Here is a 23,253-nt window from a genome sequence, read left to right as displayed (position 1 = left end):
TTTTCGACAAGTTTCTCTGAATTTCTTTTGGCCTCGTTTTCTTCTTCACTTCCCATAAATTACACTTACTTAGACGCAGACAAATCCCAAACAGCTCTGGATCAAATGTGTATTTGAAATGAACCTTGAATACATGACAACTCTAATAAAAATGGATCAAAGGGCATGACTGAATTGTGTCTTACTCAGTTCAAATTTGAGGGGCTTTAAACTGTATTTGGTGGGTGCAATCTCTTACTCAGCACAAAATGAGCCACCCACAGTAAAAAAAAAAAAACAACAACAAAAAACCACAGAACCTTTCTGTAACAGTAACCATAAATCCAACTTTTGTCCTTTTCTTTGTGAAACTGAGAAATGTCAAGATGAAATGTTGGAGAAGTGATATAGAAAGAATACTTCTTTATTTGCACATGTTAGCCAAACAGCCTAAGACCTCCTCTGGCTCTTCAGGTTTACCTCACACAGTAGAGCGTCTCTGACTTGACAACTAAAAATCCAGAAGACAACAACAAGGCCCTCGCATCAGTCCCTGGACAAAGATAAATTAATATTTAAAGATCATTACTAATGCCCTGAAGGAAAACGCACAGTCTAGGTAATTAATTGATTGAGCTGGGTGGTCCGCAGAGAGATTAGACCGGATGAGTGTTGTTTATCGCTGTTGTTATTGAAGTATGGAATTGCTTTGAGCAAATGATTTCCTATTGAATGTAAAGAAGGGGGACACACTGCTGTATGTCTGACCTGTAAGGCATATGAGTGAGTTCATATTCTTGGATTGATATAATCAGTTGAGGATTAATTGTCCCTCATGGTTTTTCACGGTATGTATGTTGTGTAAATTTGCAGTGCCAGCGATATATTATACAACACCATTTGTTCAGGCAGGACCTGTAGACTTGTTTTCACAAGCTTATACAACAAGTGGATGGATTTCCACTGCTGATAATAGCAGATGCACTTGGCAAGACAATGAGTTGTGTTCGACATCATTTGGCCGACTTCGTGTATTAACTGTTGGATGTGAATAGAGTGTCAACTGAGTGCTAATTGTTGTTTGGCATTTTGATTTATCACAGGCACAAGCCAAGGGAGAACAGAGGATGATTTTGCATTTGGCAGAGTGTCCTCGTTCCCCAGGAACATGTCGAAGATTCTGTTTTCTGGTAAAATGCCGAAATTCAGTGAGTCAGTACTCTGGGTACAGCTGAAAGAACGACTGTGCGTGCTGCAGCTCTGTCCTAAATACATACTGCAAATATGCAATACTCTGTGGCTTTTATATCATATACACTATGTACTGTTAGGTGTTGTGGTATTTTCTTTTTACATCTGCTGCACTATATTTCAGAGGGAGACATATCGTGCATTTTAATTTATTTTTATTTATATGTGAGTTTTAGTTTGAGTGGAAATTTTACATGTTTAGAGCACGTGTTGCCATAATATCAAAAAGTTCATGTATAATAACTTATTAAGTTATTGCTTGAAATTTGATACTTTTCAAGCATATTTTTTCTCTTTAAAAATACCACCACTGACAAACAACAGCATTTTTTTTAAACCAAAAAGATGCAAGCAGGCACTGTCAATAACTTTTACTTAATGGCTTTTCTTGTCAAGGCTGTTTCCACATTAAAAAAAAAAACAAGCTGTGAGCGGCTTTATCAACTCCATTGTTTTTTGTTATTCAGAAGCATGAACATCCATCAACATCGCACTCAATAAATGAACCATTTCATGCTGGCATTTTAAAATATTTCTTAATTTTATCATTTTCTATTTAATACATACAAGAAACTCCAGGTAGGGACACAATTAGCATATACAGTAGCATATGACAGGGACAGTGGGTATGAGGCTTTTTGGTCTTTTTTTTTTCTATGGCAGTGTAAATGTGAGACGCGTCATAGAAAGACACATAAATAATCCTTTGGGCAGCATATTGAATAATCTTTTCTAAGTCACCCCAAATGTCCTTGGCTTAAAAGGCATAAAAGGTGTTCTTCCTGCCTTTCTTTTTTGATTTTCTTTCCTTTTTGCACATTTTGAAAGCATCTTGCAAAAGGAGCATTCAAGAATCACCAGGTTTTTCACAAGTTTTTGGAGATGCCTGTCATGAATGAACATGGCGGTGTGTTTCAGTGCCAGCTGGCAATAGAAGCCTAACACGTCCCAGAGATGAGCAAAGGGCCAGCTGGATGCCCGCCGAGAGCTTTAACACACTCCTCACCATTGCTGTAAACTCCATCATCCCATCCTGTTAACTGACAAAACACAACACTAATTGTGCATTAATCAGTGGGTTTAGTTACCCGATCCCATGAGCCTCTGGTGCATTTTAGTGGTTGTGAAACAGAAGTCTGATATTTGTGTTTCACAGTTTGAAGACTCCCTGGAGTCCTGCTATTGGCATGTTGTTAGTTACTTAGATAAAGTTGTATCTAACATATTTAAGAATAGATTTTATTTGAATTCTCGGTAAGTTAAAACTAAATATATTAATTGAAGTTAGTCTTTACCATACAACTACTTTACTCCCCATTTTATCAAAGTTATCTTTTCCTGCTTTTCAGCATCAGGCTAGAAGCTACGGCGTGCAGGAGTGGATATAATCCCACTGAAAACACTGAGCCTTTATCTGATGACTTATAAAACCTACCTGAAATGCACCAGCAACCCAGTCATCACTGTGTGATATAAAGAAGCTACTGTGAGAAAATGTTCACGACACAAACACTGACTAGTTTTGTGCTTTGCTCATTTTTCTGCTTTAGGCAGTAATCAATCATCAAGTCATTTATCTCACCCTGGTGCTGAGTTTCTTTTATCAACTGCCAGACTCCCTCAGCTGCACAGTATTACTGACTGCAGGTTCGTTGGCCCACTTTGTCAAAATTACCAGTAGATAAAAAGCCGAGTTCCCATGCCTATCTACCCCATGTTGCTATTATGTGAATGTTGAGCCTGCTGAAAGGAACATAGGCTTATGTTGGGGCAGTGGCTTGGGGCAATGGCTAACTTCCTGATCAGGGTCCTTTTGGCTTATTCTAATTGCTAGAAATAAATATACAAGGGAAATAAAACCCAAATTTAACCTTTGCTAGCAGGGGTTTTGCCACAACTTTGCAATTTTGCTCTGTTGGGATGTTAGCTGCAGTATGAATGGCCTCTCACCTCTGTGGGTCAAAGCTAACTGTGTCTAGGATGCGTCTCGGCACTACGAAGTGTGTCTGTCTGTGTGTGTGGGTGTGTGTTGGAGTGGGGGTGCATGCAGATGGTTCACAAGCCAACCTTTCAATTAGGCCCGGAGTATAAATATCCGTGGCTGATTGGAATGTGGCGGCTGCTGGCACAAAAGGCTTCGCTTGGCCAGGCTCCAAGACCCGTCGCTCACTCACTCTCTCAGTCATGCTGGAAGCCGCCCAAGGTTACTCCGTGATTGGACGCAATGATTTCTAACTCACTGTGTTCCTTGTGACCACCCTCCTTTTTCCATCCCTGCTTCTGTCCTTTTTTGTTCCATCTCTTGCCAGCTCCATGGCTAACTTTACATTTGAAAGAGGCCTTCAGTTGAACCCATGTGGAGGTTTGATGTCTCTACGTCCCTCCTTCCTATGTTTTGTGCATCAACTGGATTTTGAAATCCCATTCCAAAATGTATTAACTGTGTTTTCAGCTTCACATTTTCAAACACATTTCCCTTATGTGATTTTGTATATACTCGTATATATTTTTTGGCCCACAGCGAGTGTTTGGGTTCCAGTCCAGCTTCTAATCTTATTTAGCTAATGCTGCAGGTGAACAGTCCCTGTTTTCTGCCTGGGGAGGCCCTGTATATCCTTCACAGATTATAGGGATGAGCTCCCAGACAACTTATCCCTTCGTCCCAAAAGCCTGTCACCCTAAGCTGTCTGAGAAATTATCCACACACCCAGACACATGGTGGTGAGGGTATGAAATGACAAAGCAGAAATGTTTTGGGAGAAGGATATGTTATCACTGTCACATGGCGATTTTGAATGTTGTGTAGTGCACAGATTGCAAATAGAATTGGAATCACTCCTGTTACAAGGAAGCCATAAGCTGCTATCTCTTTACTTTGATTTCACTTCCGATATTTCGAGTTTGGCAACTTTTCTAGCACTTTATTGCATTTTGTGATTTGTGACTTGACAATGACTAAAAAATACCCACTGTTGCTGCATTGAAAGATTTCTGTTTGTTGTTCTCACACTTCCTTAAAGCAATACTACCACATTCCCTTTGTTAAGAAACCTTCCCACTTATCCTCTCAGCCCTCCTTCACCCCCTCCACTCTATAACCCACCTACCCAAGCTGTGTCAGGGAAGCCGCCTAGTCTCTTATGCATCCCTCTGGAATCAAGAGAGATTAAAAATTAGGGGATTAGGTTCCCCTCCTAACCCTGTAATCCAACAAAACAATGCTTTCTAACGTCTAGTGAGAGCTCTCAAGGCGTGGGTCAGTCCTCCACGTCAGTTATTCCTTATGGAAGGATTCCCCTGGAAAAGACGCACGCTCCCTTTCTGTTTCCAACAACTTCCTCCATTCCGACCCCCTTTTTTATGATCCAGGGCTATAATAAGGCAACATGGGAGACGGGCCTAATATCTGCTAATAGGGTCAATGGAATAAACTGTTTTATAGGGGTCACTGATGGCACAAGGATGAAGGGGGCTGCTAAATGTTTGTCTCTTCTGTTGCCAGCTGTAACTATGCTTTTTGTTTTTTTTAACAGTATTGTGTAAAGGAGTAATAATGATTCTGATAACACAGAGGAGCCTTGGTGATGTAAGACACACACAGGCTACTGAATTAGGGCCCTCTTTTAAATATGTCAGTGCCACGCTCAGGCTGGAGCTATAGCTGGCCATGGGATGCACTCCTTTAATTTCATTGCTCTGTCAGCTTTTATTAAAACCCATTTTTCACAAAGAGAAAGGGAGAAAACAAGAAGAAGAGAGAAAAAAGTACCGGGAAGGGGGGTGTGGAGGGGAGAGACACACAGATGGAGAGTGAGAGGGGAATGGACCAAAGGGGGGATATATAGAGACATAAACAGAAAGGAAGAGATCTCGAGACAAAGAAGGGTGTCTTTCCCCAAAATGCTAGATCAGAGAAATTGTTGTTTTAAGGCGGGGCAAGTGTTGTGGGTGGTGCTGTTTTTTCTTCTTCTCTTTTTTTGTTGGGTTTTTTTTTGGTCTGTTTGTTTTGTTTTTGTGTTTTTGTATGTGTCGAGGGCGGGGGTTGCCATCACCTTGGGGACTGGGTCTTGTGGGCGGAAGGCAGGGGTGGCAAGGAGAAGTAGGAGGGTGTGAGGGGCTCAGCAGGAGTGATTAATGATGAATCTGGGATGTAGTGGACCAATGGGACTCCCCATCCACGTCTCCATCCCCATCCTGCTCATCCACCCCCCACCTACCCAATCCCCCAGTCCTCGCCACCCCACCTTCGTGCCCATTTGTAACTGTCGTGGGAGGGGCCCATCAAGGACCCAGTGATGTGCCCCCTCATTTTCTTGAAGACAAGAATGAGAAATATGTCCAGAAATGTGTCACACCACAATCCAGCTCTTTAGATTAATTTTGGATGGATACTGTTTATTAATGTCATTGACTCAAATCTAATTATTCCTCCATGCTTCTTACAAGAAATTCCTTTAGATCTCAACAATGCTTTCGACACATATGCGCGTGGTGACTCACATTATTTTTTTAGTGGTAAAATAATATTTTGATGTTTCCCTCATTGTAATCCAAACAGGATTACATCCGGACTCCTGTCCTTCATTTTGAAGGCTTGAGGAAGCCATGAGCTGTAAGAAACTCACGAACATTTATTTGTTTTTGTCGGGGTTCCAGCCAAAGATATTATGTGCCTGTCTGAAAATGTGTGTGTATTAGTGTGTGGCAGCCACATTTTCCTCACTCTGTCAAATAGCTTTGACTTGGCGCAGAGTTCTGAAATCACATCAAAGTGGCCCGCCGCCACATCTCCACCCCGTCCTGTGGTCCCCTACTCCCTGTCTTCTACCTCTAAACCCACGCGCCCCAGCACCTACAATCAAAAGGAAATTGAATGATTCATTATATCTTCCCGCCTTCTTCAGAAAGTAAAAACATAAAAAATAAAAGACAAGAAAGGTCTTTCAGAAACACTTGTACAATGCTTTTTACGTTTTCTGTTTTCCTCGTTTCTCTCTTTCTGCTGAATAGTACATGATGGCACTTGACGGAGAAGAGGAGTAGGAAGAAGAAGAAAAGGAAAAAAGCTGAAAGAAAAAGAGTGAGAGAGAGTTAGAGGCAGTGAGTGAGTGAGTGAGTGAGTGAGAGAGAGAGTAAGGGGGAATAAAATCAAGTGTGACAACATATGAATTTCAAATTTCTGAGGAGACATCAAAGTGCACCATCCGGGGTGTCTCTTCGACAAGGACACTTTCTGATTTTTAATTCCATCCCCTGATTGTATCGCTGAGGCCCTAACGAAGAACGGAGGAGCAACGCCAGAGAGTAGCATCAGGCAGCAAGAGATAGAGCAGGCAGGGAGGGAACGTGTTAGGAGGCGGGGGGGGGGGGGGGGGGGCATAGAGGAAGGAGAGAGTAAGTGAGATCAGAGGGGGTTAGAAGAAATAGATAGAGAAGGAGGAGGAAGGAGAGAAGAAAGGAGAGTCTCATCCAAACACAAGCGGCTGGCCCCTTTGTTGTCGAAACGATCATAGCTCCTCTTTCATCAGACAGAGAGATGGAAAGAAGAGAAAGGAAAAGAGACACTGAGACTGAGAGTGATCCACTCCTTTTTCCGCTGGGTGACAGGGACATGGATAGAAGGAGGGCAACTTTTTTCACCCTTTGCACATATCACATCAAGGCACTTCTTCCAAGGACTTATTATGTGGCGCACACTTTGAGAACAAAATGCTTACAAGTAGGGCTGGGGGGCTGCATGTTAACAGTATGCTCACTTTAACCAGAAACAATATGTTTGTTTACACTCAGTCGATTGGCTGTGTCAACACAGTGTCAACACAAACTGGTGTACATTGCTAATCGCCGGTCTTCTCTTCCTCTGCTTTACAGTTTAGACGGCAGCTCACTGCTGCAGCAGTCTAATTGCCTGGGAGGTTCTCAGCAGGAGTGTGGCAGGCTTCTGGCATTGCCTTTCCTGGCAAAGCTCTGTGCCAGTACTGCCGCAGTGCCAGCCCGCCCTGCCCAGCACACACGCCAGGGGTCTCATAACCCAGAAGGATCCCATGTTGGGAACTCCCCACAAGGCCTCTTTGGAAGCGGATGGAAAACCCCAGGGAAGAAGGAGAAAGGTTGGAAAGGTCAAAATACTGGCACATATTTGCATGTAGTGAAATCCCATCACCTCTCTCAGGTTTCCTCTCATATATGGAAGCATATACACGCACAAAGGTGCTTCCATCACTTACATTTATTTCCAAAAGCACTACTTGTTCTAATTCGCTCTGTAAATTTTCACACTCAGAATTAATGGTTTAGATTTTGGGGGTTTGGCTTAAGTCAGCATAATAGGACATTATAATAATTTTATCATCATCTATCATTTATTATATACCTATTATAAAAAAGAAAAGAAAAAATCATGTAGAAGAGATGTTGAAAGACATTGTATCAGCAGTCTTAAAACACAATTTTATGTTTTTTAAACGGGAGCAATGCTAATGACAGTGATGATTATACCAAAAACTAGTATTTCGCACATATGGGAAAGCGTTTCCAAAAATGAGAAGAATGCTCTTAGAGAGCTCCTATTGCCAAAGAGATTGCAGCATAGGAGTGCTTCAGGAAAACTCACAGAGCACAGTGGCACACTGATGGAGCTGAAACTGAGGATGTGGAGGTGTGATGAGCTCTTTGCTGCATCTGACACATGAGAAAAATCTAAATTCATTCTTAGTGAGTCTCATCATACAATTTAGTCTCCATTAAAGCTATTTTATTTTAATTTGAATGCTGTTTTATTTTATGCAATGACCTACCTGCACAGTGGTCTATTCACACGCTCGTGCTTGTTATATTTCTTTGCTTATGTTTATTGACCATGCTGGTAATTTTAGCATTTAATCTATTTGATATTAACGACGTGGGAAATGGGGAGGAAAAAGCCTCAGCTTTTACCAATTTCTGTGGTGAAATGAACTATGTCACAGTGTGAAACTGTGAAAGCGCTGTAATTGTTTGTGTGATTACTCTACTGATGGAAGGTTGCGACAGATCCGAGTCATCATTGCTGCATTGTTGCACTTTTTCCAGCTTCCAAATATCTGAGTGTTGAGTGGAAGATGTGTGTGCATTTCAAATGAGATAGACCACAAACATTATCTCTGCACAATTGTGTAACGTCTCATTACCTCACTGTCCTTCAGCAGTTGGAGAATATTTTTCATACCTCTTTTTCTGCTTTGGTTAAGACTGTTGAATTAAAGGTCCCATCAACAATTTTTCAAACTATGACCTATCTTATAAAATGCTTCGCAAATAACTTACCTCTACCAACATCTAATCAGGACTGTGAGGGGAATTTCTTAGAAAGTATGACAATGCAAGCAATTTTTTAAACATTTTGTCACTTGGATCAGCTCTTTGCTCATTGTGGTTTTATGAATACGATCCCTGGGTTCAAGGGTCCTCCAGTATTCACCGGAGCAGAGGCAGAGCTGCAGGCCACTACAGCAACACACTTGGCATTTACTGTATATGTGGCTTACGTCAGCATGGAGACTAGTTGAGAGAAGTTAGGATGTATTTTTAAGTCAGGTTCAAACAATCAGACATGTGGCTTTAATGCAATACTTCCACAAATAAAACAATACAGACAATTCATTCGAATGGTAACATACTGCTGTTTTAACAACTCACACAGCGAGCCCGTGCCATGCAAACCTCATCACCCTAATACCCAGCCTCGCTCACAAGAGCCCCTCCTTAGTTTTGGAGAGGGGTGCATGCTGAAGCAGCTGGGAGACGTGGAGCCACAATGGCCCTTTAGGGCGAGACGGCCCTAATCCATCCCAGCGTCCAACAGCGCCAGTGAAAGGAGACCTGTCAATCATAGAATGGCACCCTCGGGTCTCAGAGATGGGCGTGCTCTGATGTAGGATTTACTGTACCCCCCTCTCTTCTGTCTTATTAAAATCTCTATGCAGACCGAGATATATGTATGCACACAGTTACATGTTGGCATATACAGACACAGTTTGCAGGCTCTTGTCTGTCACCGCTGAATAAGATATATCTTTGTGTATTTATGTGACTAGCGAAAAAAAAGGGGGCAACAATAAAAATAAAAATATACAGCATGATTTTAAAAAAAGTATCTTGTATCTTAAGCTCTCACAACGCCTCTAAAAACTCCACATCAGACAAAATTTCATTCACATTTCTTTTTTATTTAGATTGTTTCACTTAATCAGCAAACAGTTCAGTTGTACTTCGCTGGCATATACATATGATGTAGACATTTTTAATCCAAATGAGCAGTTGAACATGGAATTACATGCCGCGTATGTTAATGACGGAGACAGTTGTGTAGAAGCAGACGATGGATGATGATCATTTTGGATACATTTCATAGGGCTGTTGTCTGGCGTGTGTGCGTGCACACATACACAAACAGTTATGGATGGAGGAACACCCATACGAGCAAACAAAATGCAAATAGACACACACGCTCCAATATACACACACATACACACAAGGAGTAAACACTTATTTAGAGGTGTCAGACACTGCATGTAATATCCTCTGGCACAGTGGCTCTATGTGTACGTGTTTCAATGAGCTGAGCTGTGCACTGTCCGTTGCAGTTGGGTGATGGTGATCAAATCTAACAGACAGTGAGGACCAGAGCACGCTTTCTGCCTCAGAGACACGAAGAGAGAGAGAGAGAGAGGGGGGGGGGGGGGGGGGGCACTCAGACCGCCTCTGGCCACCATTATCTCTTCAGTGCATGACTGTGTCCATGTGAGTGTGACAGTGTGAAAAATAGAGTGTTTGTTTGTTTACTGTGTGCATGTTGGTGTGTGTGTGTGTGTATGTGCGTGTGTGTGCATGCCAGTGTTTGCTTGTTCATGTGTGCGCCTGTCAGTAAATCCGAATAAGTGTGTGTTCACATTTGCTGTTCAATATGCTGAAGCCAATATAACTGACTGGGGGATAACTAGTGAGCCAGATGACATAGCGGGAAGATACTTCTCCTCAGACCTTAATTCAACCCCTCCGGGCAGGGTTAAAGCTTCTTAAACTTCACAGACGACTTTTTCATTCATTGTAATTATTTAAGTGGACAAACTTCTCTGAAGCTACACTTATCTGGTGTAAAATAAATATAATCTCCTGCTAGAAGACAATAGTCACTAAGACCACTAAAATAGCTGACTGCAAGTTGAAGACTAACTTAAAGTAGGCTTCGGGTGAGATCAAAAGGTAAAATCTATTCATACTGCTGATATCAGGTGTTATTGTGTATCTCAAAACACCACAAGAGGATTAAAAAAAAGTTGATGGGTCTCAGATCAGGTTAAGTGCATCTGGACACTCTATTATGTGCATATATGCAGCAGGTCAGGGAATCCTAATAAATCTGCTTAATTGATAATATATTAATCACTCTAATAATAATAATAATGATAATAATAATTGGTAAAATGTTCTCATTAGTATGTAAACACGGGCATATCTGGAAACATGTTTAGTACCTTTAAAATCTTGTTTTCGTGTTCAAATAAATAGAATGGATGGAGTATTAGTGGCAATGTATTTTTTTCTGACAAGAAATGTTGACCTAAAGTAAAGAACAAAAAAACACTAAACCTCTGAACTAACCTCCTTTTCACTGTAGCATAAAACACACTTTCTGCAGACTAGTTTGTGTAAAGCTATGTCATAATTTTGTCGTAATATTTCTGACAAGTCATTTTGCATTTTTTTTACTTTTACATGCCAAATCGAAATTTTTATTTTTGTCTATTGGACAGCAAAGATAAAATTCTTTAAAGCAGTAAAGAGACCACAGTGGGATGTTGCTAACAGAAACTCACCCAGAGCTGGGCTGGCCTAGAGACCTACATCATTTAACATACTGCCAACACCACACTACCTATATAGCCAAAGCACCCCACACACTCTATCCACACATCAGTCACTGCTCGCTGTGTGTGATAGCGAGAGAGAGAGAGAGAGAGAGAGAGTGTGTGTGTGTATGTGTGTGTGTGTGTGTGAGTGCGGGAAACAGAGATGAATGACCGTCTAATCGTGCACACAATGCATCTAAGCTCCATAATGAAAACCACTGATAAGAAAAATTAACATAACAACTAAGTGGTACAGAACAAGACAGTGGACTTAAATAAGGAGGCCTCACGCACCATAAATCTGAACCATAAACACAAATATGTAAGACACACAAACATAACTCAGTGACTTCCTCATTCTAAGCTGGGAAAAAAGACCCTAAGGCATATATACACATATCTGCTTCATCCTCATTTTTGCTTTTTGCCAGTTCCCGCAGAGCTGGGTCCTCCACTCATAGCACGGTGCAGTAAGTTTTAATGGTAAATCAACAAAGGGCCAACATGAAAGAAAGGCTAGCTTTCCAGTTTGCAGGGTGAAGAATTATTCATCAGCACTGTAGTGTTGCACTGCAGGCGAAAATCCTGCAGCAGCGCTCCATTTTAATTGCCAGAAAATGACTGTAAATGATACAGAGAGAAAGGGAGAAGAAGCCAAAAAAGGAGACAGAGGGAGAGAGAAAGGAAAAAGAGAGCTCGAATCAGAGGTATAAAGAAGGGGAGGAAAAAAAGGACACCCCCTCTACCAACAGCTGCCCCCCAAATTGAAGGCCATGGTGATAAAAAGCTATGTGGCAATCAGAGAAGTGAAGTGTCCCCCCAGCAGCCTAAAAGAGAGATAGTGAAGGGAGAAAAGAGGAGAGGAGGGCAAGGGGGAGTGCCATCAAAAAAGGACTGGTGGGATTAGGTCTGAGAGAGAGTTTACTACGCTCTTTTTGTGCGCCGAACCTGCAGGATTAGAGATAACAAATGTTAGCCGAGGACGGGCACCTGCTGTGAGCCGAAAAGAAGAAGAGGAGGAGAAGAGGGGAGGAGAGACGAGAAGAGCTAACCCACTAAAACAGCAGAATGGGCTTTTGTAGCCCTGTGCAGAATTAGAGGAAAGAGGGCTGAAGGGGGGAGACAGAAGAGGATAAAGAGGGAGTGAGTAGAGAGGTAAAGAAGTGGATGGAACGGGTACAAAGTAAATTTGTAATTGTCAAACAGATGAAGGAGCTGAGATTTTGTGGAGGGGTAAACATTGAACTTGCTAATCTTTGGACCTCAAAGCCTGCTTTGCTCGCAGTCACTCTAACGCCTTCACCAATATGCGTTTCTGTTTGCTTGAATTGTGTGGCCCCTGTAAATCCACAGATCAGACTTCATGTAAAAACGAATAAAGCACAACAAATATTCCAAGTTTTTAAAGTCTCTCAGCTCTCACTTGTTCTCCTCGCCTTCTCCTAACTACCTTTACACTTCCTCCTCTCCACCCGTCTGCAGCACTTGGGTGTATGTGACTGAAATTGCTGCTGGGGCCTGGGGACCTCCCCACCTGCTCTCTGCAATGACCCCAGCCCAGGAAGCACTCAGACTGGTCAATCAACAATTAAAAGCCTGTCTGTAGCCACTAACTCAATTCAACCACTCAGCTTAGTGCTCCGTTAGAGCCGAGGCACCCAGACAGAGCCGAGACAGACTCAACAGCCTTGACCTCTCCACTCCAGAGCTCTCTCTCTCTCTCACACACACACACATACGGGGTGGTCCAAGCCAGTGTGGTCACACCTACACACCCTTACCGATGTTTGAACCCCTGGGGGCTGTCTCGAACAAATGCATCCCTAGGTGGGGAGCAGTGTAGTAGATGTGCACGTGACAAGAGGCGGGAGAGATTTACCTTGAGGCCTGGCCTGGACAAAAAGGTCACAACCTCTGTCTTGCAAATGTCTTGGTACCTGTACTTCAACCTGAGGGTTTAACCCTGTTTAGCGTTCAATACTGAGTTTGACCTTTTCTTCAGGCTGACTTAAGGCATTTACTATAGTGGACTCTGGGTCAGTATATGTGTGTGTGTCTGTGTAGTCCAAGTTTTCACACACGCAGACGCACAATCCTTAAACTAAATGATGTAGTGATAGAAGAGGCATGAACACAAACATATTGGCGTCAAGTTTCCACTCTAAAAATACACAGTAGCGCTCTTTAACACACACATACACCCACTAAAACGCTTCAGTCACCCCATATGTTTCCTGTTTTTACTGTTTCATCATTCACTCACTGCTTGGAAAAAAAGACCTGGAAATGTAATATAAAAACAAAAGCCAGAGAATAACTGCAGGGGCTGGTAAACGAAGCATAAAGACCCCGAGTGACCGAGGGGAATTATTTGGCTCCATTAAGCAGGCATTAACATGAATTACTATCTAATTAAAATTAAACAGCTCATTAATAACTTTGCGGTGGGGCCTTAGTGTGGAAGTTCTCTGGAGTGTGTGTCTGGAGTGTGTGTATGTGTATTTGAAGATCTGTGTTTTGTCACAGCCAAGAGAGCAATCAAGTGGGATAAAGCCGAGCAGCTGCCCCAAAGGAAAGTCAAGGCCTGAGAGGGCTTACCTCTGGAACAAGACAACTCTGAAAAAAGATGTTCTTCAGCAAATAAAGTTAACTTTATTCACTGTTTAATCCTGCAGCATCAAAAACTACAGTAAATGAAGCCGGCATCCAGCTGGCTTCGAGGTTAAAAGTGTGAACCACAGATTCAATGGTACAAATCCGTATGCTGCATTTCTTTCCATTTGTTGTCTGTAATCTGTCAATTTAAATAAATAAATAAATAAATAAAATGTCAACAACATATTTCAAATTTTAAAAAATGCACAAAAATCTTGTGTGTAGCTTTACCAGGTGAAAACGCCTCATTCTTAACTTAAAAGTGGTTTTAGGGGCCTAAATGTACACACACTTGTGGGTATTGAAAACGGCTTTTTAATAAGATATTTAGCATTAACAGTAATAATCAATAAAAGAATCGTGTGAGTCAGAAAGTTCCAGCAGTGTCATCGTATCTACACAAGCAAATAACAATCACACATACAGGAAACTAGAAGAGGGGTTTACATAGAATGAAAGATTGAAATGGAGCAAAAGGAGTCACGAACAATGATCGATCATGAACAACAGACTTCCCACAGAACATGTTTGCACACTTCTGCGCGCACACACATGCATTTTGACAATATGTGAGACACGTCGACTCACTCCTGCCGTGTCCTTTTGGGGTCGTGGCCTTCATGTCGGCAAGCCGCTCAGCCTTGCAGGGTCTGTCAGGCGAAAAGCAGACAGAAAGAGAGAGATGGTCTGAGTCTGAGATCAATGTGTTACCAGTCTTGTCATCATTTTAACAAGAGGATATTGAAGAGAAGAGGTGTGGGCTGTGTAGGGTACAGCTGATGCTCAGTAAAGATGGCAACAGTGGTCATTGTTACATTTGTTTTCATGGCAGTGGGACAGAAACAATTCCAATGTTAAATCCTGGCCTGCACTGATCTTAAAAATGCACTATCAGCAAAGTGAACCCAAAAACTTTTGGCTTTTTCAGCCTAAAGTCAGATTTGCAAACATCATTTCCCGTGCATTGATAATGCAACCTAATAATCAAAATCCACAAGATTGTCCAAAGCAAACACTCGACATTCTAACAACAAAATAACTTGAAGAAATAATGATAGATAGTCTTCAGAGATGCGGAGTGAATGACAGAGAGGGGGGGTATGGACTTAGGCCCCAAATGTATGCCAGTGCATGCATCAGCCACCCCCCTGCACTCTCCTCTGGGCCAGGAGCTGTTTACCTCTCTATCAGCGGTCCTCTCTAAAAGCTGGGACCCCATCCATATTCACTGGCCTCAAATTCCTCTGCTTATCTCCCCCCAACCCTTGAAAAACCTCCTCGTGTTCCCCTTTGCACATACATACATACATAAACACGTCTTTATGGAGGCAAGAGGCAAACGCGCTGGGCCAGGAGGGTGTCGGGGATAAGAATCACCTTGAATTCAAAGCAGAGGATTGTGGGTCCTTGGCGGGCGGATGGATGGACAGGAAACCAGGCACATAGGCTAAGGATCACACTGGCATGACACACAAAACTGCTAGACAGGTAGAAAGAGGCTTTAGGCAGGGGGAAGGGGTGTGTGCAGCAAGAATATTAGCAATTCAGAGGATTTGGAACAGTAAGGTGTGATGCTTTCAAAATTGTGTGTGATGTCAGGTGATGGATGCTTGTGCAGGTTGTTTTTCTGTATAAGCACATTTGTGCTCTACTCTAAACATGGGCTTTAAATGTGGAGTTTTACGAGGAGTCTTTTAAAATTGAATTGAAATTTTTGCTTGTATGTCAAAAAGTGAACTCAAAAAGCTCTGCTGGCACAGGAAATAGAATAACTCTTATGGGCACTTAAAAAGTTATTGAGAAATATAATTGGATTAGCTGTTGTTCACAACACTGAGATTTATATGAAGTGGACAAATCACTTGTGATGGTGGCTGCTTTGAAAAGGGGAGCAGGAGACTGGCTGATAAGAGCTGAAAGTACAAGTGAGGGCTCAAAGAGTGCTTGAGCAGAAGCAGAGACACATGGAGTAGGGGGGGACCGGTACCCCGTTCCTGTACAAGCTGCGTTGTTTGGGGATTGAAGTTGGGAACTCTCTCCACTACTAATTGCGCGCCGGTGCTTTCATGAATATTCATTCGTTCAGACCCCGCCTAATTAGCCGGGAGATAGAGGAAGAAATTCGCACCTTTTACCACAAGAGAAGCGTTTTTCCCCCGTCGCATTCTCAGGGGGATGCTGGCAGAATAGCCCAAGTTCATTAGCCAAAAAAGAAAGCGAAAAAAGTTACCTGAAAAGCACGGGACGATTTTGGTCTTCAGAATGGATGGGCAAACAGGATTTTTTTTTTAATTACAATTGCATATTTAGTGCCTATTACGCATGTCTGTCAAAAAAAGAAAAAGGAAAAGGAAACGAATTACAATTATCTGATTGAGTGAGTTGGTGGATATTATTCTACTCGCGGTAGTTGAGGGGTACATCACATGAATTTTAAAATCTAAATATAGCTTGTGGCAGTTCGAAATGTTCCCCCTGGAATTGAGGAAGACTTGTATTAAACATCTAATATGAAGCCGCTGCCGTTTTAGGAACGCGAGTGTCTTATTTCGGATATATTTGTGGAAAACAAAACCCGATTTAACTTTATTTCGGACTTAAATGTCGAAACTACTAAAACCTCGAAATGCAAAAAAAATCTAATGTAAAGCTTTGCTGCTAAAATCAGTTACATTGTGAAATGATATATATTCACTTTGTTTCAATTGTTCTCTAATAAAACATTTAAACTTTGTCTCCAGCAACATTTTATTCGAGATACAGAAACGGCTGTGAGATCATTTTATAATCATCCTATTTGTCGTGTTTAATTTTAATGCATCCCTCCCATCCTAACTGTACTCACAACAAGGCAGCGCGTAAATGAAAGGTGGGGTTTGGTTAATTGAAGGGTCGATGAGGTTTTGTTGGCTGAGTTGCGCCCTGGCAAAAACTGCTGCATTTAAAGAGATTGGGATTGAGGGGGGAGATTAACACGTGACTGCCCCAAAAAGAAAAATGCCTCTGCTCCTAAACAACAACCTTAATTAGAGAAGCACGGATATTCTAAAATTGTGAGCGGTCCGGGAAAACGTTGTTCGGTTAGTTTTCTGTTGTTCAGATTTCGTTACACTGTCTCTCCAAATCTGTCAGTGCATCGCAGGAAAGGGGCTCGCAAGAAAGTACAGAATAAATCAGAGAATTGTCTTCTCAGGGTGACACAAAGGGGACTTATTTCGGGTAAAAGAGGTCACCCAACTTCCTCATCTCTGCGGTTCCACTGTAAGTGTGCCTCGTAATTTCTTTCTTTTTTCTGAATCCATCATATCGCCTTCATTTCCAGCCGCTTTTCCTGTACGGCCTGTCATTCACCACTAAGTTCTGTGTGATCCCTTTCATCGAGCGCACCATGGAAACCTCGCGCATCCTGGCAAAAATGCACCTCAGCGCACACAAGGCCATATTCTTTACAAAAGGGCCAAAGCATCTGGACCTTTCTTTTCCAGCAGCTACTCGCTGGCATGGCAAAGCACAAGACTGGGTCTGTGAGGCAGAAACCACTGCTTTTTATAGACTGGGGACAAGAATGACTGAATGGCTAACGCATCTTCATTAACTGAGAGCTGCATGTAGCTCTGGTCTCTTATAGCAGTGACGCGCAAACCCGGGGTCTCTCAAGACAGAGGAAAGACAGTGATTTTTATTAAAGGAGTCGCGTTAGAGGGGCTTTGTCATCCTCGTCATACATGTTACTTTTAATTTTTTTCTCAGATTTCTGCGTTGTATTGCATAAAATATTAATTAAACTACGTAAAGGTTAGTTGATAAATGTGGTAATACATAGTGTAATTATGCATCAATGTATTTTATGATGTATAAAGACAAATTACTCATGCAAACTATTCATTTTTTTAAGAATTAAAGGGAAACATCAAGTGTAACTTATCAATCACGAGTCGTGTTTCTTAAATTCTTACATTGCATCTTATACCCAAATATCAGACTCTGTTACTAATAAATTGCTCCGAGATGACACGAAGATAACTCGCGAGGACTGTCTCCCACTCATTCCAAATAAATATATAACGGATGGGTGGACAAAAACCACGCCTTTCAAGAGATGATGACGAGCACCTGTGACCCCGACAACATTTTCCGCACACACGTACACACTCACGCCACACACACTCGCTACATTGTTAACGCTGGAGACAAGAGTACAGCAAGGACGCAGTGACAGCAGAAAGGAGACAACTTACCTTTTAGTCTTGTACTCCCGGATTAAAATGAACACTCGAGTTGAGTCGTACTGTAAATAGAAAGAGAATAGTCGCATGGGGAAGATGACAACAAACAAACACGCGGCAGAGATAAAAAGGCAAAACATTGCTTTCAGGTAAATGATTAAAATGGGACTGTTGCGCCTGAAAAACCTTCCAAAAAGCTCCTGTTTTAGAAGGAGCGGAACATGTGCCTGATTGCAGAGTTTTAGGCGAATGGAACGGGAGAGATGTAAGATTTGTTTAAAGCCCCGCATTTCCATTTAAGAACGTGATTGTGTTTGCAAAGATCCCTTTCAATCTTCGCATCCCCCCCTCTCTCTCTACCCCTCAGCGTCTCTGAGGCTGCTTTGCAATTCATAGAATTGGTAATTTGCTATTGGGACAAAACGTGAAGGGAAAAATAATCAGATCAACCGGGAGAGGTAGTGAGGAAGGAGCCAGGAGAAAGAAACACAAGGTTTCTCTCTCCAAGTTGCTGCTTAGTAAAATGCTTCGAGAGGTAAATGATATCAGAATATAGACTTTAAAAAATTAACAATTTAAAAAAAAAAAATCTGGAATCTGTTAAATCTAAATTTCCAGGGCTGGGGAATATCCAGATTAACCAAGACGCAAGCCAAGAGCTTGGCAGCGAAGAGTCCGTGTCATATTAAAAAAATAAAGATTGTTTTATGATTATAAATGGTAATTATCAGATGTAGCAGTCTGGCTTTGAGGATATCAAAACAAGAGGCGTAATGATGGGACTAAATTGCATCGCTATAATATGTCACCTCTGTCACCTGTACTCAACGTATGTGCAGGGAGGAGGGCTAAGGAGGGAAGGAGCACGTTTTGGCCTTTCTGATCTAAGTGGGTGGTGATGATGAGATCACACAACATTGAAAATTACCGAGACAATACAAATAAATGACACACGCGGAGGCTTTGAAACAGAGCAAATGCTTTCGAATTTGTCACACATTTACGACAGCATCCACAGACACGTCGCATATTATTTACACGCCTCTCGTTGTGTGGGTGGCTGCAGAACTGGAGCAGCGCGCCTTATAATCTGTTTAAAACGAGGAGCGCTATAATCATCAGTGACCTATTATAAAGGTGCACGGGTGTGTGTCTGTAAGTGCATCTGTGTGTGTTAGAGGGAGGTGGGGGTGGGGGGTATCCTTCAAAAAGATCTCCGTACTCCCCCACGTGGTTATTTGCAAAACAACCGATCTAAACCAGAGGAAACCTAATCAAACCCCGCTGCTGTAGCCCTGCTCACCTTCCTTGGAGAAAACTGGATGAAATGAGAGAGAGAGGAAAAAAAAGTTTAAAAAAAATTAATTAATTAAAAGACGCGCCTTGTGTGCAGGTTCGCCAAAACGAGCTGCAGAAACTACTGTTAAAAACTCAGAGACATTTATTAAATAGAACATATGTTTTTCTATAACATATGTAAGATCGGAGCTCTGTGCGAAAAATGCGCTGCACCGTGCTCTGAACCCCTGCGTCTATTGAGTGTGTCCCTAGTGGGCTTGAATCGGAGAGGAGCCAATACAAGCGGAGAGGAGGCGTGTCTTCGCTCTTCCACAAGACCTCCCAGAGCAGGTTGTTGCGTTTTGGCTCTAAAGCCTGGAGACCTCCGAAGTGCTCGTCAGTTTTCGAAGTAGGAGCCATGGCGACAACAGCTCAGTATATTCCGAGGAATAACTCCTTACCGTCTAACCCGCTCATGCATCCGGATTCGGACAGGATGCACCAGGGGACGACCTACAGAGAGGTACAGAAAATGATGCACCACGAGTACTTGCAAGGGCTTGCGGCGACCAACACGGGACACCCGATGAGCCTGACGCACCATCAGTGGCTGCCAACCTCCAACACAGACTGGTCCAGCGGCACCCACATCGGACAGGAGCACAAAGCCAGCGTGCAGGCGAGCAGGGAGGACCTGAGCAACGGGTTCCACCACAGGTCTCACCTGGTGCACCAGCAGGCGCAGAGTGGCCACCATGGTTCGTGGGCGCCTGCCACGACGCACCACTTATCCCCGCTGTCCCCAGCATCTAACGGCCACCAGTCACTTGTCTACTCACAGCCTGGATACACAAACCTCAACGCAATGTTGAGTCCCCAGCCCGGCACGCTGCACCATGGCATGCGGGACCCACTCCACGATGATTCGGCCAGCCACGACAACCAGATGGAGTCGCCCCAGCAGGCTTTCAGCCACCACCAGGATCACTCGGACGAGGACGCGCCCAGCTCCGACGATCTGGAGCAGTTTGCCAAGCAGTTCAAGCAGCGGCGGATCAAACTTGGCTTTACGCAGGCGGACGTGGGGTTGGCCTTGGGCACCCTGTATGGAAACGTCTTTTCTCAGACCACTATCTGCAGGTTCGAGGCGCTGCAGCTCAGCTTCAAGAACATGTGCAAACTTAAGCCGCTCCTTAACAAGTGGCTGGAGGAGACAGACTCAAACACGGGCAGTCCCACCAATTTGGACAAGATTGCTGCGCAGGGCAGGAAACGAAAGAAGAGGACCTCCATCGAAGTGGCTGTGAAAGGGGCGCTGGAAAATCATTTCTTAAAATGCCCAAAGCCATCTGCTCATGAAATCAGCTCTTTAGCCGGTACTCTGCAGTTGGATAAAGAGGTTGTCCGTGTTTGGTTTTGCAACAGAAGACAAAAAGAGAAAAGAATGACACCAGTGGGGGTCCCTCACCCGAATATGGAGGACGTATATTCCCAAGCAGAGACCCCTCCTCTACACCGCACACTACAGAGTCCTGTGCAGTGACTGTTTTCATGAACAATCCGAGCATTTCCGCGGGGGGATAGAAAAGGGAAAGGGGCTATGGAGTTTACAGTATTTAAGTTTGGCTTTTGTTTTCCTGAGAGAAAAGAGACGTGGAAAAGTTGAACAGATCAGTTTTGCCTTTAGTATTCGCGATTCGCGTGCTCATCAAATAGATGGCAAGAGGAAAAAAACGTTAAGAAAAAAAGAATCATAAAAAAGAAAAAAAAATTCGCTATTACTGATTCCGTGCGCATTTAAAGTGAAACAAAGATCTTTATTTACCAAAATTTTACAGAGGAGACATGCATATAAAGTAAATTTGATATCCAATGGCTGCTCCAAATAGGGGGTAATTAAATGTGGCAACTGAGTCCATCTCCTCCTGGTGTACCATGAACTGTAGGCGCTGACCCGAATGAGGTTGTAGCCTGAAAATGATCAACACTGGAGATGAAAAGCCTACACTGAATGAACATTTAGCTTTTTTCAGGCTTAAACTGGTTGTCTGAATATTAGTGTATACTTTCTTTGTTATATTAAGTGTGATGTTTTGGTTCGGGAAATTCTTTAACTTCAGTGTCTCTCTTCCTGCAAAGTGTCTATGATTTTGTTCATTATTTGCTATGGGTACTGTATCTCATCAGAGCAACCGCTAATTTCTTATTTTTTCTGTTTACTCAGTGGGAGTTGATGGTTGGAGGAGTGATGGAAATTGTGGCACCCGAAAACACAACACTTACAAATAACGCCAGACACGTTTTAGAAATTGTGCAAGTGCAACAGGACATCCAAGTTCTGACTGCATGCCTTAAAAAATCGAGCTTTTTGCAGCTGACCACGCCGAAATTTGCAAAAAGCACCAAATTAGAAGCAAGCGTTTCTTTTCTTTTCTTTTCTTTTCTTTTCTTTTCTTTTCTTTTCTTTTCTTTTCTTTTCTTTTCTTTTTGGAGGTTTTGATTGTTCTAAAATTATTGTTTTCTTTGCATGGAGCACTTATTCTTTCGTTAATATTAGTAATGCTATATTATGTTTTTAATAAAAGTGTGAGTGTAGCTGATCTCATTAGGCTTAAACACAAAAGCCTAAAAATCCCATGTTTACAGGTTCCTGGTTATCACCACAGAGCGCTGTCAGCCCACACTGCTTACTGCCTGTTATCCTGTTGTATCCCAAACATTTTGAGAGATTGGTCAAATATGAAAAGTTATAATAACTCAGGTAACTTCAGTGCCCCATGTCGGAATATGACGCCTGTACATGATTTGTTTTCCTCCGAGTGTGTATTTTATTTTTATTTTATTTTTTTAATATAATTCAGTTTTTTTGTTTCACATTGTCATTGTATTATAGTTAAACGCTGGAATCGGAGAAAAGAAAATTACAATTCATTCATTGAGGGTAAGCGATGAAGGGATTTACTTTAGATATATTTATTTTTTCCCGATCTATAAGGAAATCTGAAAATCTCATGTGTCGTGTGTCATATCTCAGTGTTGGACCAGTCCAAAAGCCTACAGCAGTGCTATTCAATACAGATGAGGGAAACTTTTTTTCCAGGAAAAAAAATAATGATAATAATAAAGATTTTAGAGAAAATGTTGCCAGGATTATTTCCGATATGTAAATATGTCTAATATGTAAACTTGTATTTGTTCCGAGATATTGTTTTGTTTTTTGTTTTTTCGTTTTTGTTTCTTTCCGGGCAGTTTTGTACACTTACTAATTCCAAGAAGATATTTTAATATGATTTCATTTATGAATCTGACCATTTATATATATATATATTTATTTCTTAAAAGTGTTTGGAGCTTTTTTGTTCAGCTCTGTTAATGGTTACGTTGCAGTGGACTTCAGTATGTTTTTTTCCTTTTTGTTTACTACATTGGTTGTATGTTGATTGCTAAATGTAGACTGCAAAGTCACATTTATATTTATGTTATAGTAATATTTTATTACTTACATAAAACATATATACAAGAAATGGTCTTCTGTCTTCATTAAAATCCAAACTACTCGTCTTTTGTTGATGTCTGCTACAGAATCACCAGGCAAGAAAAAAATAAACCTGATCATCAAGTTGAATGCTTTTCACTGTGCTGAGCATCGGGAAGAAGTGAGCACCCCATGTGTTCATTTTAAATAGCAGTGATTCGTTATGTAACAGGGGATCGTTTAAAATCAGAAGCTGTGTACATGTGCTGTTAAGGGGAATAGACAACAGTATTTTACCTCAGGCATTCCCTGCTAAGTTCACAGTCTGTGACGTTGTTCACATCTTTGTGTAAACGCAGCATTAAATTGTGCAATATAAATACGGAATTACTGTCTTTTCATTGAGTGATTATTACTATTATCATCATCATCATCATCATCATTATTACTATTATTTAACAGAGGCGTTTGTAGCTAAAATATGCTTTCTGGAATTATA

General features: G+C 42.0%; 1 protein-coding gene across 1 annotated transcript; it reads left to right on the top strand.

The window, feature by feature from the left end:
* Window positions 1–19,532: 19,532 nt before the first annotated feature.
* pou3f1 (POU class 3 homeobox 1) lies at window positions 19,533–23,046 on the top strand. Its single transcript, XM_082552823.1, has one exon. It carries the CDS (start codon window positions 19,698–19,700, stop codon window positions 20,820–20,822), a length of 1,125 nt encoding a protein of 374 aa, XP_082408949.1. The 5' UTR covers window positions 19,533–19,697; the 3' UTR covers window positions 20,823–23,046.
* Window positions 23,047–23,253: the final 207 nt, after the last annotated feature.

This window comes from Aulonocara stuartgranti (genome assembly GCF_965226115.1).
Source record: "Aulonocara stuartgranti genome assembly, chromosome: 11".
In the NCBI taxonomy this organism is placed as follows: Eukaryota; Metazoa; Chordata; class Actinopteri; order Cichliformes; family Cichlidae; genus Aulonocara; species Aulonocara stuartgranti.
The sequence above is the reverse complement of the archived record's forward strand: the minus strand, read 5'-3'. Positions and strand labels throughout refer to the sequence as shown.

Coding starts and splice junctions, on each gene's coding strand:
- pou3f1 (XM_082552823.1), top strand. CDS start 19,698: ATGGCGACAACAGCTCAGTATATTCCGAGGAATAACTCCTTACCGTCT.